The sequence below is a fragment of the Myotis daubentonii genome, chromosome 8 (genome assembly GCF_963259705.1).
Source record: "Myotis daubentonii chromosome 8, mMyoDau2.1, whole genome shotgun sequence".
NCBI classification, from domain to species: Eukaryota; Metazoa; Chordata; class Mammalia; order Chiroptera; family Vespertilionidae; genus Myotis; species Myotis daubentonii.
This window is the reverse complement of record NC_081847.1, coordinates 53,051,148-53,066,598: the sequence shown is the minus strand read 5'-3', so window position 1 is coordinate 53,066,598 and position 15,451 is coordinate 53,051,148. Positions and strand designations below refer to the sequence as shown.

Here is a 15,451-nt window from a genome sequence, read left to right as displayed (position 1 = left end):
TACCAAAGCTTACATTTGTAAATAACTATAAACCGCAGTATTTTACAAGGAAAAAAAAGAAATAGCATTTTTACACGTTTTAAATAATAGCTTGCATACTTTTTTTTCTTTCTTTTTTTTTTTTTTTTTTTTTTTGCCAAAAGTGGCATTTTCTTCAGCATCCAGAGGGTCTGGGCATAGTGGCAACTGGGGTGTTTGTTGTTAGTTTTTTGTTTTGAACGTGTGACGTTGTGGCTTCCTAACCCCGCAAGTCCTAGACAACTTCTGTCTTCCAACAGCGGCATGCATGTTCCCTTCACAAACCAGTCTGCATATAAAAGCTCATTTTTTAATTATTAAATAAGTTTTGTGTCTGACACAGCTTTTGATCTGAATGAAATGCCTTTAAGCCTTTTCTTTTTTCTTTTTTTTTTGGAGTGAAAGGCACAGAGATGCGATTACAGTCCCCAAAGGGTTAAATCTGACACCACTAGGTCCTATGACCTTTATTGTCATGGCAACTTTGTAATGTTTAGGATGTCTTTTTATCATTGTTATTTGTGTCTTTCTTTCCTACTAAGTTGGTGTCTCTGAGTAGTGTGCCCCATCATTTCCTACAAAAGATAGCTTAACATCAAGAACAGATGTTGAAAATAAAGGTCAGACTTTGACTCACGGAAAAAGAAAAATGACATGCGCAATCAGACAAAGAGCATATAAATATAGCTACAAAACATGTGTAAGAAAAACCGAGGTCCAGGCAGGCCGTTCGGCAACCCAGGAAGGCTGATTTCGGAGGCTCAGGCCGGGCCTAGTGCAGTGTGAAGACGTTTAGTGCAATGTGCCGGGCGGGGTCCCTCGCGTACCTGGCTGCTACTGTTTCTCCAACTCTGTCACGTAGATCAGGTGGTCCTCCGGGGACTTGCCGTGGGTCTTGCTAAGGTGCAGTTTGACTGCGTGTTTGCTCGCAAAAGTCCGGTTGCACAGCTTACACTGGAATGTGGAGCCCAGATCGTCCTCGGCAGCCCCCACCGGGCCCACGGCCTTGTTGGCCAGGACCTTGGAGACACTCTGCTGGTCCTGAATCTGGTTGAGGGGCAGCTTGGAGAGGTCTTTCAGGCTGAAGCCCAGGTGCGTCTCTAGGTGACTGATGTACGTGGGTGCAGTTCTGAACTGAGAGGCACAATCGTTGCAGAAGAACACAGGGTGCCCTGTGTCCAGGTTCTTCAGGAACTTGGTCCCGCCTGTCCTCCTCAGCTGGTACTTGACGTTGGCCAGCCAGTGGCTGATGGTGGTCATGGACAGCCCCGTGAACTTGGAGATGTGCACCCGCTCCTGCGGGCCCAGGTCCGACAGGATGTACTTCCCCTCGGGCGTCTCCCGCAGGCTGGAGGCGAACTGGGCCTGCAGGATGAGCAGGTGCTGGGGGTTCCAGTTGGATTGTCGGCCCTTCCGCTTGTGAACAGGCGACAGCTCGTCCAGCGCCTCCTCGAAGCTGCTGGCATCGGCATCTGACTTCTCGGACACCGTGGAGGGCGTGGAGGACTTGGGGGTGAGCCGGCCCGTGAGGTTCTTCACCATGTCCGAGATGTCCATGAGCGCGCTCTCCCGCAGGGGCGAAGAAACTGCGTCGGCCACACCGGAGACCAGGGGCTTGCTCTTGGCCTTGGTCAGGTCGATGGGCTGGTCGCTGTTCTCGTAGTAGTAACGGTCGATGGCGTCGGCCTGCTTGGCGGGGGTGGCGGGGTAGATGGGCTTGTCCAGCATGCTGTTGCTGATTTTGTACAGCATAGCCAGCGGGTCCAGCGAGGGGCTCACGGGCTTGGACACTTTGCCTAGGTGAGTGTTCATGATGGACTGCAGCGCGCTCAGAGGGCTGATGAACGACGGCTCCGGCGAGTGGTCCGTGATGATGCCCAGGCTGCTGCAGCCATTGGTGACTTTGGCTTTGAGTGGCTCCGTGCCGTTGGGGGTGTGGGCCTCCACCGCACCCTCCTTCTTGGCCTTGCCCACCTCCACCTCCGGGCCCTTCTTCTGCTGGGTTTTGCTGCTGCTGTCCTCTGTCCTAGGGAAATCCTTATTCTCTTTGGCCGCGGGGGACATGGCCTTGGCGGGTGAGCCCTTCTCCTTCTCCACGGGCCTCTCCTCCTTCTTCACGTTGACCTTGCCCGTGACCTTCTCCACCAGCTCCTCCATGGCTGACACGTTGCTCTTGTGGGGCGGCGGCGTGAGGCTCCCCGGGGAGTGCAGCAGCGCGTTGTGCTCCGAGGACAGCGACTTCACACTGCCGGCATAGGATGGCTGCATCTGCACGCTCTGCACGGCTGGCAGCGGCTTCACGGCGCCCGGCAGCTGGTAGGCCGCGTGGATGCTGGGGTAGCCGCCCCACGAGGGCGCGCCGTTCTGGGCTTTGCTGATGGCTGTGGAGACCGTGTTCTCCAGGGACTTCAGGATGTCCACCCCGCCCTTGGGGCTGTCGTCCAGGTCCTCCTCGCGGAGGTACTGATAGAGCGTGGTGGGCTCAAACTTCTCGGAGGTGTCCTCGCTCTCCTCCTTGATCTTCTTCTCCGTGTCACCTGCCACTGGCACCTTCTCCTTGTCTGGTTCCTTTTTCTCCTCTGAGGTCGTGGACCCCGCCGGCGAGTCGGGCTGCTTTTTGATGTGGGAGGTGGGGAGCCGGGTGTGCGTGGTAGGGGGCAGAGGGATGGACTGGATCTTCTCCTCCACCACAGGGTCCAGCACCAGCTGCTTCCCCTTCTTGGAGGCGGAAGTGGTCACCTTCAGGAAGTGGCCAGTGACCATCATGTGGGCGGTGAGCTGCTGCAAGGTGTCGTGGGAGCTGCCGCACTCCATGCACTTGAGGATCTGCGCTTTGCGGGCCTCGAACTGCCAGGTGTAACTGGCGCCGTTCTGGTAGCCGTAGCGGTTGTTGGGTGTCACGTAGGGGTTGGCGGTCTTCTGGTCCTTGGCTGACTCACTCAGGGCGGCCTCTGCAGCGACCCCTGCTGGCTCGGGGGAGCACGGGGACGCCAGGTCCTGAAGGGCTCGCTTTTTCGTGGAAGGGACCAGTTTGGTGATGGCTGGTACTGGCTCCTTCAGAGGCACTTTCTGGTAATGCTTAGTCTTGATCATGTGGACGCTCAGGTCTTGTAGGGACTCGAAGGAGTGGCCACAGTACATGCACTTAAGCACCTTCTGGGCGTCCTCCTTCCCTTCCATTTCCATCAGGGAGCGCTTCCTGGGCTTGGACCACCGCTTGGTCTTCTCGGAGTCCTTGTCCCTGTTGTCGTCGCGGTAGTGGCCCGTCTCGTTCATGTGCACCGTCAGCTCCACCAGCGTGTCATAGGCGGCGCTGCAGTCCTTGCAGCGGAACTTGCTGGCGCCCGTAAACACTGAGCCGTACAGCTTGTTGTTCTGCCTGTAGAGCTGCACGGTGCTGAACAGGCTGGGCTCAGGCAGCAGCCCGTACGTGGACGTCTGCTGCAGCGTCTTGGCCAGCGCGGCCTGATGCCAGTCGTAGCCCGAGCCGCCACTGTTGCTGGTGCTGGTGCTGGTGCTGGAACTGGTGCTGGAACTGGTGCTGGAGCTGGGTGTGCTGGCGGTGGTGCCCGTGGTCCCCACCGTCGTTGTGGCGGGGGGCGTGGGGGTCGGGGTGGAGCTCTCCTTGGGGCCCACATCATTGCTGCTGGCGGTCGAACTGGATTTCTTTAAATCCAGTGCTAAGCTGGACCAGCAGGACTCTGAGAATAAGTTCGCGTAGACAGCCTTGATTTGTGCCAGGCTGTCCTGGGGGTAGGAGGCGCTGTCTGGACCCTGTGGGTCCTCTTTGTCTTCTCTGGAGGAGGAGCTTTTGAAATGGGCGAGCTGGTCACTGTTTTCACTGAAGGGCGACCCGTAGCCGGCGTCCTGGTTGGTGGCCGTGCTGACAGGGGAGTCCTGGTAGCTCGGGGCCTCTTTGATCTCGGCTTCGTCGCCGCCCACGTAGTCACCGTCCTGAATGTCCAGGGACAGCCCATCCTCCTCCACGTTTTCTTCATCTATTTCTGCTGCCTTCAATTCTTCCTCGGGAACATAAGCTAGGGCAGAAAAAATGACACACGGTGAGAAGAAAATCACGTTCAAGGACATGGCCCCCCAGCACGCACTCCATGTTTCTCCTCGAGCTCCCAGGCCGCAAGGCTCTCACCTCTAAGTGACCACCCACTCTGCACCCCGGAGCCAGAAATTAGGTTTCAGCCAGGACAGCCTCTCTCCTGGGAGAAGACCCTGCAAGGAAGGAGCCTCAAGGGGAGGGCAGGTCCTTCTGAAGACGTCGCGTGGGGATGCAGCTGGGAAGGAAAGGAAGGAACCCCATCACCCCCTCCTGCAGGCTTCTCCTTTCCTAGGCGATGACCTGCACGTCCCTCATGCCTTCCCATCAGGTGGGACCTGGCTGTCAACTTTTAGGGCAAGGTATTCCATAGAAAGAATTACACAGTTTCCCTAAGTATAAAGACTCCTCAGTGACAAGTGATAAAAATGCTCTGGCCCTCCCTCAAAAGGAGGAGGCCACCTAGCACCCCAGGCCCCTGCCTGAAGGGAGCAGACGTCACCCAGAGGGGACACCAGGCAGGTGTCAAAGAGCCAGGTGGTACAAAGAAGCATTATTTGCAGGAGCCAAAGGGGGAAAACAACCCAAGTGTCCCCTGGCAGACAGAAGCATGGACAGGCAGAATATGGCGTGTTACCTGTGAAAAGAAAGGAAATCCTGACACCTGCTACAACATGGATGGGCCTTGAGGACATTGCGCTCAAACGAGTCAGTCACAAAGGACACATACTGTGTGATTCCACTTACATGAGCACCCAGAGGAGTCAGATCCATAGAGACAGAATGCAGAGGGTGGGTGCCAGACTGGGGTGGATGCCCGGGAGCTGTTTAATGGGGGCAGAGCTTCGGTGGGAAGGAAGAGGTAAAGTTCTACTGGTGGCAGGTGTGGTGGCTGCACAGCGATGTCACTGAACTGGACACTTACAAATGGCTAAAATGGCAACTTTTATGTTATGAATATTTTACCACAATAAAAATAGGCTCTGATTTTAGCAAGGCCAGTAGTGTGTGCTCCGGCAGCCTAGTCCAGGCTACGTGTGCACGGCACACTGACTTCTTGATTGAAGGCAGCATTTCCCAGGGGACACTGCAAGATATTGACAGCTGTCCTGTGAGTGAGAGGGTTGGAAGGCATCTAAATCATTAGATAAAAGCTGACATTTTTGCTGCAGGACATTTTAGATTCTTTAACATCGTGTGCCATACCTTGTTAATCCCCCAGGGACATAAAATGGCATGCCTCGCCTCTTATTTGACCAATCTACTTTACTTACTTTTTATTATTTCCATTATTTTTTGAGGGGATAACTACCTGAAGTAGTGTTCCATTAACTACTTGGGAAATTGGGGGTTAAGATATTTTCCAGAAAGGCTCTATTAAAATACACTGATATGACCTGAGAAGGGTGTCTCATTAAATGTAATCACTCATTATCACATTATCAGAGCCGGATCCTAAGGGAATGTGGCAAAGCGTACTTATGTTTCAGGGATGGTTGAGAGGACAGACAGAGACCATCTTGTGTGCCCAGGGGGCAGAAGCGGGGCAGGCAGGCGACAGGAGAGCTTCAGCACCTGTGGATGGAGGACTTCAGATGCCAGCGCCAAGCACTCCAGAGCGGGGGCGCACACAGTCACTGTAAGCGCGCTCACACCCGTGCACACGCACAGCCAATGACAACCATGCCTGCTGCCCAACGGGCCATTTTCCTTTGATCATCTCCCTCTAACCTGCAGGACCTGCCAGGTGGCATCACCAAAATGCCTATTTTGCAGATGAGAAAACTGAATCTTGGAAAAGCTGACTGACTTCCCCAAGTTACATGGGAAACAGTGGATACAGGACTGGAATTTGGGTCACCTGACCTCCAGTCCCAGATGTTGCCACCCAGCCACCATCAGCACCAAGTCACTGTCCTTTGTCCTGTCAGCATCCCATTGCCAGCGAAACCTCCAGGAAACGTTTGCGGATGAATCAGTGACCCAAAGTAATTCTGTACTGAGTATTCAGAAACCTTGGATGTCAACTAAAATTGAAAAATAAAAAATTATTTTTTAAAAACTGGATGGAAAGAGATTAATAAATTCCTTGAGAATAAAAAGAAATATTTAGAAACTTCTCATGTGCCAGTCATGCTGCTACACATGAGAGAATCTTGATGAAAGAGAGTAAAAGGAGAGAAACTAAAATGTTGACACCCTTCAGCCCAATAATTTTACTTTTGGAAGCAGAGTCTAAAGACATGAAATGTGCACAAAGACCATGCATGTACACAAAGAGGCTTCATGGGAAGTGACTACCATCTGAACCAACCTTCCTAATGCCGCGACCCTTTAATACAGTTCCTCATGTTGGGGTGACCCCCAACCATAAAATTATTTTCGTTGCTACTTCATAACTGTAATTTTGCAACTGTTATGAATCATAATGTAAATATCTGATATGCAGGATGTGTTTTCATTGTTACAAATTGAACATAACTAAAGCATAGTGATTAATCACAAAAACAATATGTAATTATATATGTGTTTTCTGATGGTTTTAGGCGACCCCTGTGAAAGGGTCGTTCGACCCCCAAAAGGGTCGCAGCCCACAGGTTGGCGACCCACGGGTTGAGAACCGCTGAAAACCATCAGCAGTGAGCGGCGGTTTAGTCATCTGTAGTTTAGTCCTGTGATGCAATATTGTCCCAACATAATGAAGTATGCTTTGATGACATGGGCAAAGTCATTAGATGAAAAAGGCAAAAGACAAAACTGCGCACCGTGGAAAAATCCCCTTAAAGAATGTTGGTCGCAGTTATTTATAGCTGGTGAGTGCCTGGGTCATGTGTGGAGTGAGGTGGCTGTTGATAAGTATCCATATTTTCAAAATCTCCTTTGCTGTTTTCAGCTTAACAAATATAATAAATAAATACAACTGTCCATTTGACACAATTTTTGGAACAAAATAGTTGGCAGCCACTGGCCAGACCCTGAAATGAGGGAGCCCAGGAGGGCAGGGCCCAGCCTGGGGAGGGAGTGTGGGCCGGGCTTTGCTTATTCTTACCATTTTTGAAAATATTAGAAAGTAGTCCTAAAAAAACAACAACGAATAAAAAGAAAACAAACAACAACAAAAAGAAAATATTAAAAAGTAGAAGGGAGGCGAGAACACTGAGGGCATGGATGGTACTAGGGTTCCTATGGGTCTGCCCCCCAGATACCCAACCCTCCTGCCTGGCCCCTGCATTCCTGCCCCTCCTGGGAGCTGCCCAGAAGGGGAGGAGGGTGCTGGGGCCTCAGACGGGAGCAGCTGCAGGGACCCTCCGGAGCCACCAGCCCAGCAGCTCAGTGGTCACCTGTGGCCCAGGTCAGCCTTCAGTCTGGGCTCACACGGGGCAGAGGCCACGGTTCTGGTTAGCAGCCTTCCCAAGACCTGGAGGGGAGGTAGTGGACAGACATGATGAGAATGGGCTGGGAAACGGCGGATCCCACCCCTCCTCTCCTCACGAGCTTGCAGAACTGAGAGTTGGCTGTGAATGAGGAAAACGGATATGGAGAGGTGACAAGTAGACAGCCCAGGTCTCCGGCCCCTGCTTGGTTACTGGCTTACAGTAAATGCCATGCTTTGCTATTGTTTTGCCACCTGGTGAAGCTATGCAATCAGACCAAATTACATGTTTATCTACACCAAACTAGGTCTTACACCTGCAAACGTGATATCCACGAACAGATGGCCATTATATCAAAATACACGACTCCAAGGGGCCAACTCCCAAAAGGGGCCCCCACACACCTGAGGGGTGAATGCCCAGCCTCAATTCACGGTAGAATCTTGCAACACACTTCCTTCCAAATCTATAATCGGTCACTTGGAGAGTCACTTCACCTCTGTTTCGGAGACAGTGAGAGGTTTTAATCAAAGTTAGAAAATTCTGAGAAATGAAAAAGGCAGAGAACACAGACACGGAGCTGATTCCTCCCTCCTCGGAAAGGACACCAACATACAGGCAGCATCTCCGTCCATCGGACGTGAGTTACGGTTTTTTGCAGGATGTTTGACTCTCCTGAGCGAAGAGCTGAGAGGCCACTTCTGCTCTGACATCAGGTGAGCAAACATTTTTCTACCACTTTGGCCAGTGTCAGTTGCCCTGTTCCAATCATGAAAGCACCTGATTCATAACAGAATTACTTCTTTACTTAAAACCCAACAGAATCCATTTTTAAGAATCACAATTAAATGGCCTCTGGTTTTTACCCAATTCTAATTTAATTAGGTATCCACAGGTAACTTCCTGAACATAAATACAATTTCTCCTTCTCATGGCCTCAGAATTGAATTTCAAGTTAAGTGAGAAATAAGACACCTCATTTTGAGCCCCCCCCCCCGCCCCCCATGAGCACATCAGGGATTGATCTTAGGTCTGGAGTTGGCTGTGCGTTACAGCGATATAATTATACAAGTGGAGAGCCCAAATTAGAGCTTAAACCATTATTGAAAAGACCAAAAGCTTTTCTGATTTTCAGCCATGTCAGGAAGAAAAAGAAGAGAAAATATAGGAGAACCTTGAAAAATTAAAGAGAAGTGGAAATGAAGTGAGGAGAGCAATCATGAGGGCAGGTCCTCACGATTTCCTCTGCATCTGAGGGGCGACACACCCCTAACAGGACCCAATTGGAATTATAGGTAAGTCACCCTGATGGATACCGTTTAGAAATCCAGCGAGGGACCTTGCATGAAATACTTCTCCACGCCACACAGCTGAAACCCAGCAAAGAAAGGTAACCCCATTAGTACCCACCCACGCCCTGTACACCGTACACCTGGCCTTCACGAAGGACATCTGGTTATCATGAAGGAGCAGCAATGACTGTCTCCGGACCCAGTCACTTTGCCCCTCGGCACTGGCACCCTGAGGTTCTCCAACAAAATGGCCCCTGTCAGAAAGTGAGCCGTGCCGCCTTCGCTAAGGGTGTGGCCGTGAGAGATGAGGGGAGAATGGGTTCCTATAGTTTCTGAACCCCACACAGGGCTTGTGTCCCAGAAATGCCTCCATCTTCGACCCAGTAATTAGCTCATTCTCATAAAAGCACAGGATAGAAGAAGAGAAATGGGAAAGTCAACCCTTAAGGGTTGGGGCATGGAGTAAGCAAGTGTGAGCACACCCAGACCCACAGGGGTAGACTGAAGACTAACTTTTCAAAGAGAGTTCGGGGGGTCTTTATCTTTAAATAGGCTACAGTCACATAGAAATTATGTACCAATGGGTTACATACACCACAAGCTAACATGCCCCACATAGTCACTTCTATACACAACACCTGACTTCCTTGATATTCCCTTAATAACCATAGTGGTGTCTGAACTAAAGTTGCATCCATGCTGTCATGACAGGCAACATCTGCTCTTACTGTAACAATTATGCTTACTTTCTATAGAATTCACTATTATCAGTAAATTCTCATAAATGCGTTGCTAGATGCTTTTTTAAAAAAAATTAGGCAGAGGGGGGGGGGGAGTGAGGGAGGACCAGGACTCATAGAAACTTCTAAATTTGGGTCATTATTTGCCGGGAGCCAGTCCATCCTTGCTGTTTCAGAGGACCTGGCATATATGGCATACTGTTCTTAATATGTTTGCTCACCTTCTTGGCACTATGTGTTTTAACCAAGGTCTCCTCTCTGAGAAAGGTTGTTTCCCCAGGTAGGGATTTTCCCCTGAAGTTAGGGAGGGAATAAAACCCCTCAACTAAGTGCCAGGCGGGTAATTAATCACTTTAACTACGAACAATCATGCTTAAGCTACATAATCTTTACTCCCTGGAATGGAGATAAGAAATGCCCTAACCTTTGTAATAGAGATTGATAGGACTGAATCAACTGGTATAAATACAGATGTAACAAGAGAGCAAGAGACAGAACTTAGAAGACAGAACCAAGAGGCACAGAACCTAGAGAAGAACCTAGAGACAGAACATGGCAAAAGATCCTGGACAGAAACTGGCCTCAGAACCTAGAGACAGAACCTAGCGAGAGAACATGGCAAAAGATCCTGGACTGAACCTGACTGCAGAAATTGGCAAGAGAACCTGACTAGAACCTGGTGACTGAACCTGGCTGGAGAACCTAGCGAGGGAACATGGCTACAGAACCTGGCTGGAGAACCTGGAGAACCTAGCAAGAGAACATGGACACAGAACCTGGCTGGAGATCCTGAGCAGAACCTCTCTGGAGATCCAGACCAGAACCTGGCTGGAGATCCTGGCTGGAGATCCTGGCTAGGCTGCTGATCAACTGAACGCTATCTCCGTGTCATTCCTTCTTCGCTGACTCCGTCCACACTTTTGGGGACCCCTGGACCTGCTGGGGTTGGACCCCGGCAATTATTTGTCATGATCTTTGTTTTCACCACAAGCTACAATTTTCTAAAAAATCTCTAGTTCATAAGTGTTCATATGTACCAGAATGTTCTATAGTATTTGTAGAAATTTTTATTTCCGGTGATGAAATTATGAGAACAATATACTTCACAGGTAAATGGGTGCAATTTTTAAACTAAAAAAGTGTTATGAGGTAGGCTCCTGAATCTCAGAAAATAAAGTAAACCTGACATGTGCTTTTCCGTAAAACTGTCCCCCTGGGTGCTCTCGGCTCCCCGGGGCCCTCACCCCGCCACCTGGAATCTGATGAATGAGTGTGCTTGGGGATAGTAGCGGCAGCATGAAATTCCCCTTTTACAATTACTTACAGAAACAAATGACCTCCCAATCAAATAAAACAAAACCTCCACATCATTATTTTTGCTTTCTTTCTGTGTCAGCACAGCTTTGCCTTCACTCCCTGCCCTTTCTGAGCCTGGAACGTGGCGTGAGTGTGAAACTGAGCACACATCCCATGTGACACGGGATGCCAACATGTCAACAGAGGGAGGATAGTCACAGCAGCCTTACAGACCTGGAGGACACCACAGGAAGGCCCTCACAGCAGTCCCTGCAATGTAGGAGAGAAACCAGCCTCTGTGTGCTAGCATGGGAGTGCATGCATATATGTATGTGTGTGTGAGCGTATGTGCCTATGTGGGGAGTGCATGTGTGGGGGTGTGTGCATGTGTGGATGAGTGTGATGCATATGTGTGCATGCATGCATGGGTATATGAGTGCATGCGTATGTGCGCACACACGTGAGTGTGTGTATGCATGGCTGTGCATGTATGTGTGACTGTGTGTGCCTGTGGGAGGTTGTGCATGTGTGTATACATATGTAGCTGTGTGTGTGTGGACATGTGTGGACATGTGCAAGTGTGCATGTATGTGTGGGTGGGTGTACATGTGTGGGTGTGCACGTGGGCGTGTGTACATGTGTGGGTGAGTGAGCATGCATGGGTGAGCAGTGTATACGTGTGTATGTGTGCATGTGAGAGTGAATGAAAAATTAAAACTACATAGACCCTATTATTTCCAAAATGGGAATGAGACAATTGGATCTTACGGTTAGATTTCACTTTTCTTAAAAAAATTAAATCTGGTTAATATTTTTTGTCATAAAATGTGCCTTTGGGTGCCAGCATGTCCCTGAAGACATGCTGTCACCTGGAGCAGCATGAAATTCTGTGCATTCTAACAAGAGTGGACATATGCGATGCGTATGGTCCAAGCTAGAGCTGAATCTGATGCTAGTATGTGCACCCTGACGGCTTACAGTTAAATGCACACAGTGTCTGAAAAAATGTGTCCATCTCAAAGTGTAATTATACAATGAGGCACAAGCATCTTATCTTCAGCAAATTAGATAAAAATTATGTTTCTCAAATCACAGCCCAACGTTTTTTAAAACATCTTTGTTTCTTTGAAGAAAACAAGATTTGCTCTGTTCAACAGTCATGTTAAGACTTGGGAAGCAACAGCTGTATTTGTTTTTTAAGCTAAATGTAGTCAAGTTCCAAATTCCCCCGAGTCTCAGTAACACGGGCTCTGAGCAATTAGGTTTGTGTCCCCTCCCCGAACTGGCACTACATCTGCATCCCAATTATGCACAGCCTAAGGTGTCTCCCGAACCGTCCTGTTTTCCAGTCCAGGAGGCCAAGTCTCCAGAACTCCACCTCCTCGCCATCGTTGTCCCCGGACAGATACTGGTAAGTAGGAGCAGCAGTCCAAAGTGGGCTCTCCCTGAACAAGATATGCTTTCTAAAAGTCACCTTTGCCACTATCCTTCAAAACCCAGCAGGTCCCCCCGGCTACTCAGAGTACCCATTCACACGCAGTATCACATATGTGTCATATCTGCTCCACCTCGACTGGACATCCCCATGGAAAGTGAATGACATAACGTGTTCCTTCAACGGAAGGGGCTCAGCTTCTGCCGTGCCCCCCATTTTGATATTTGGAATCATTCAGATTCTGGCAGTTAACCTAATAGGCCAGCTGACTACATGTTCCCATTTTTAACTCACTTGGATTTTAAGCAATTATCGTCTAGATCAGTGGTTCTCAACCTTCCTAATGCCACGACCCTTTAATACAGTTCCTCATGTTGTGGTGACCCCCAACCATAAAATTATTTTCGTTGCTACTTCATAATTGTAATTTTGATACTGTAAACAATATGTAATTATATACGTGTTTTCCGATGGTCTTAGGTGACCCCTGTGAAAGGGTCGTTCGACTGCCAAAGGGGTCGCGACCCACAGGTTGAGAACTGCTGGTCTAGATAGAAGGGGGTAACATGGGAAAATACAACATATGAATACAGCAATTCAGTCTGAAAATACATTGAGTAATCCGCATTAATGAACTTGAATTCACACTGCTGCCACAGGACCCTTGGCGTCTGAGGGTCCCTCGTGCGAGACGGCCTGCGACTTCGCCTGAGGCACAGTGTCATGCAGAGGACACACAGGGAAAGGGGCCTGAGTTCCAAAGTTACAGACATTCAAGAGCCCCAGCAGTTCAAACACAATGGCTCTGCTTCACACGGACAACTAAGGAAGCAAAGGGACTGTCTATGCCAGTGGTTCTCAACCTTCTGGCCCTTTAAATACAGTTCCTCATGTTGTGACCCAACCATAAAATTATTTTCGTTGCTACTTCATAACTGTAATGTTGCTACTGTTATGAATCGTAATGTAAATATCTGATATGCAGGATGGTCTTAGGTGACCCCTGTGAAAGGTTCGTTCGACTGCCAAAGGGGCTGCGACCCGCAGGTGGATAACCGCTGGTCTAGGCGAAGAGAAGGCCATGGTGAAAGCGGACGTTTATAACTACAGGGACATGAAGAAAGCTGAGTCCGAGTCCTGCCTTTCAGTCCCTGAGACAGGGTCCTCAGAAACGTCCGGGGGCCACGCTGGGGTTTCGCCAGCTGGAGAGAACGCTTCCTGGTGGCCTATCAGAGGGGAGACAGGCCCTGGCCACCCGGCCGGCTCCCTGTCCCTCCCTCAGTCACATCACTAGCAGAGGTCTGTGAGGGGCGCCGTGCATGCGTGGGGAGCTCTGCAGCGATTCTAATCTCCGAGATTTACTGACTCCTCCTCATCATGTGATAAACCCTGTGTCCCAGCATTCTCATTAGAGCTCCATCACCAACGGAGCGCAGATGAATCAGTCCGGATGATTTCATCGAAGTGTTCATTTCCATCCCTGCCGGCAACATCAGAATGGGAGTATTTAACCTGGTTCCATTACAAATACAAATGACCGTGAAGGGTAGGACAGATGTTAAAATCACGCCACAACCGACTTCCATCCATTCTTCACGGGGAGGAACGCTGCGAGATCCCAGGATCCGCCTCCAGGAGGATCTCCGGTCCCTGATTCATTAGCGTTACTCATCAGCATTTCCCTCGCTTTCTTCATGAACGTTCCCAGGCTAGTGGGGCTCATTTAATTTGGAGAAGGAAGCCTCTGTCAGTGATCTCGGTTTGATCAGGTGTGCGGTGGGGACGGGCGAGGGAGACGGGGGGTGTGCCGAGACACAGGCCGGGGGAGAGGAAACAATCTTGTCGAAAATGTTACCTTTCCAACATGAATGATGAAAGAGAAGTCAGTTAGAGACGCGGGGACGCAAAGATGGCTGTCACTTCGGATCGACACTGGCACGACTCACCTAGACAGGTGACACTTTGGTAGAGCAAACGCCCCCTGCATTATTGAGCAGAGGGTGACGGGGCTCCGGCAGGCTGGGCCCCAACGCCTGGGGCACCCGGAGACACGGATTCAGCAGGTGCATGGATTCCGCTCCTCGCTCCTCATTTGCATCCTTCCTGGAAGCGGCAGACACGGTCTGCGGCTAAATGAAGAGAAGGTGCTGGCATCTCGGCCCAGGCTCAGCCTCGAGCCCTCTTCGTGGTGCTTTTCTCTGAGGCTGCGACAATGCACCCTAATTAGGGGGTGCTCAGGGCCCCTACCCTAGCCATCATTTTCCTTCTAAGAAGTTTAGCCTAAGCCACTATTCCTAGTCCAAGGACATTTCCTTTTTCGATTGCTTCCGAAAGGCAGCCACTGGGGCCCTGAGTCCGCCTGCGACCACGTGTTGGAGAACATACAGGGTTTGGTCACGACACCTTCCAGGAAAAGGTTTTAAAACAGAAACAAAACAGACTGTCCTGGCTGTCCCCACAGAAGAGCCTTTCTCACCACAACCAGCCAAGAGGACACTCAGACCCTCTGCTCTCGGCCTCTAATGTCGCTCCTCCCTTCCCGCCCACCTCCTTCGGTTCTGCTCAGAAAGCCGCTTGGAAAGAAATGCAGAGCATGTTTAAATTAGTAAGAAAAAAGGAAGAAAAATATGCAGAGGGCCAGAGAGAGAGAGCACACGCTATGAAACCATCCAACGTCCCCTAGGGGAGCAGATGCGAAGGAAATGAGCAAGGCCAGTCACACACAGAAAAGGCTGCCTGACGCTAACAGTTCCCAAGCACGGGCCGTGGCCGCCAGGAGGGACGAGTGTGCACGTGGACACACCCTCCGTGGAGGGTGAGGAGCCCGTGACAGTCGCCCGAAGCGTCTTCCCCACAACAACACTGACGCTCCATCCCAAAGAGCAATGACATATATTCCGGGGTAACAACCCTCCTACATGGACAGAATGACTTTCCCCGGCCTCTAGTAACGCATTTAGGACGACTGATAATATACTGTTATTTTGAAAGAAATAATGTCCTTGCTTCTGGGTACACATTTCATTCCCACAGACTATGTGCTCAGCCAGCACTAAGCTCTGGGTTACAATGTCACGGAATAATAACAGGTAATATTTACCCAGCTCTCCTCTGAACCCGACGCCATCCCCACCGTTCGGCACCGTGAATGTTGTGAGTTCGACACGATAAGAGGAAAGCCTGCCCTGACTCTCCACGTCCACACGAGGAAACGGAGGCATAAGGTTACCTGAGCGGCCCCCGCT

At 50.2% G+C, this 15,451-nt stretch overlaps 1 protein-coding gene across 3 annotated transcripts in view; it reads right to left on the bottom strand.

Annotated features, from left to right (window-relative positions):
• Nucleotides 1-201: 201 nt before the first annotated feature.
• TSHZ1 (teashirt zinc finger homeobox 1) overlaps nt 202-15,451 on the bottom strand; it is a 70,647-nt gene continuing 55,397 nt past the window's right edge. For all 3 annotated transcript variants that reach the window (XM_059706382.1, XM_059706381.1, XM_059706380.1), the window contains one exon: nt 202-4,055. In XM_059706382.1, the coding sequence (XP_059562365.1) occupies nt 853-4,055 (3,203 nt within the window). In that variant the 3' untranslated portion in view covers nt 202-852. The remainder of the gene's footprint in view (nt 4,056-15,451) is intronic.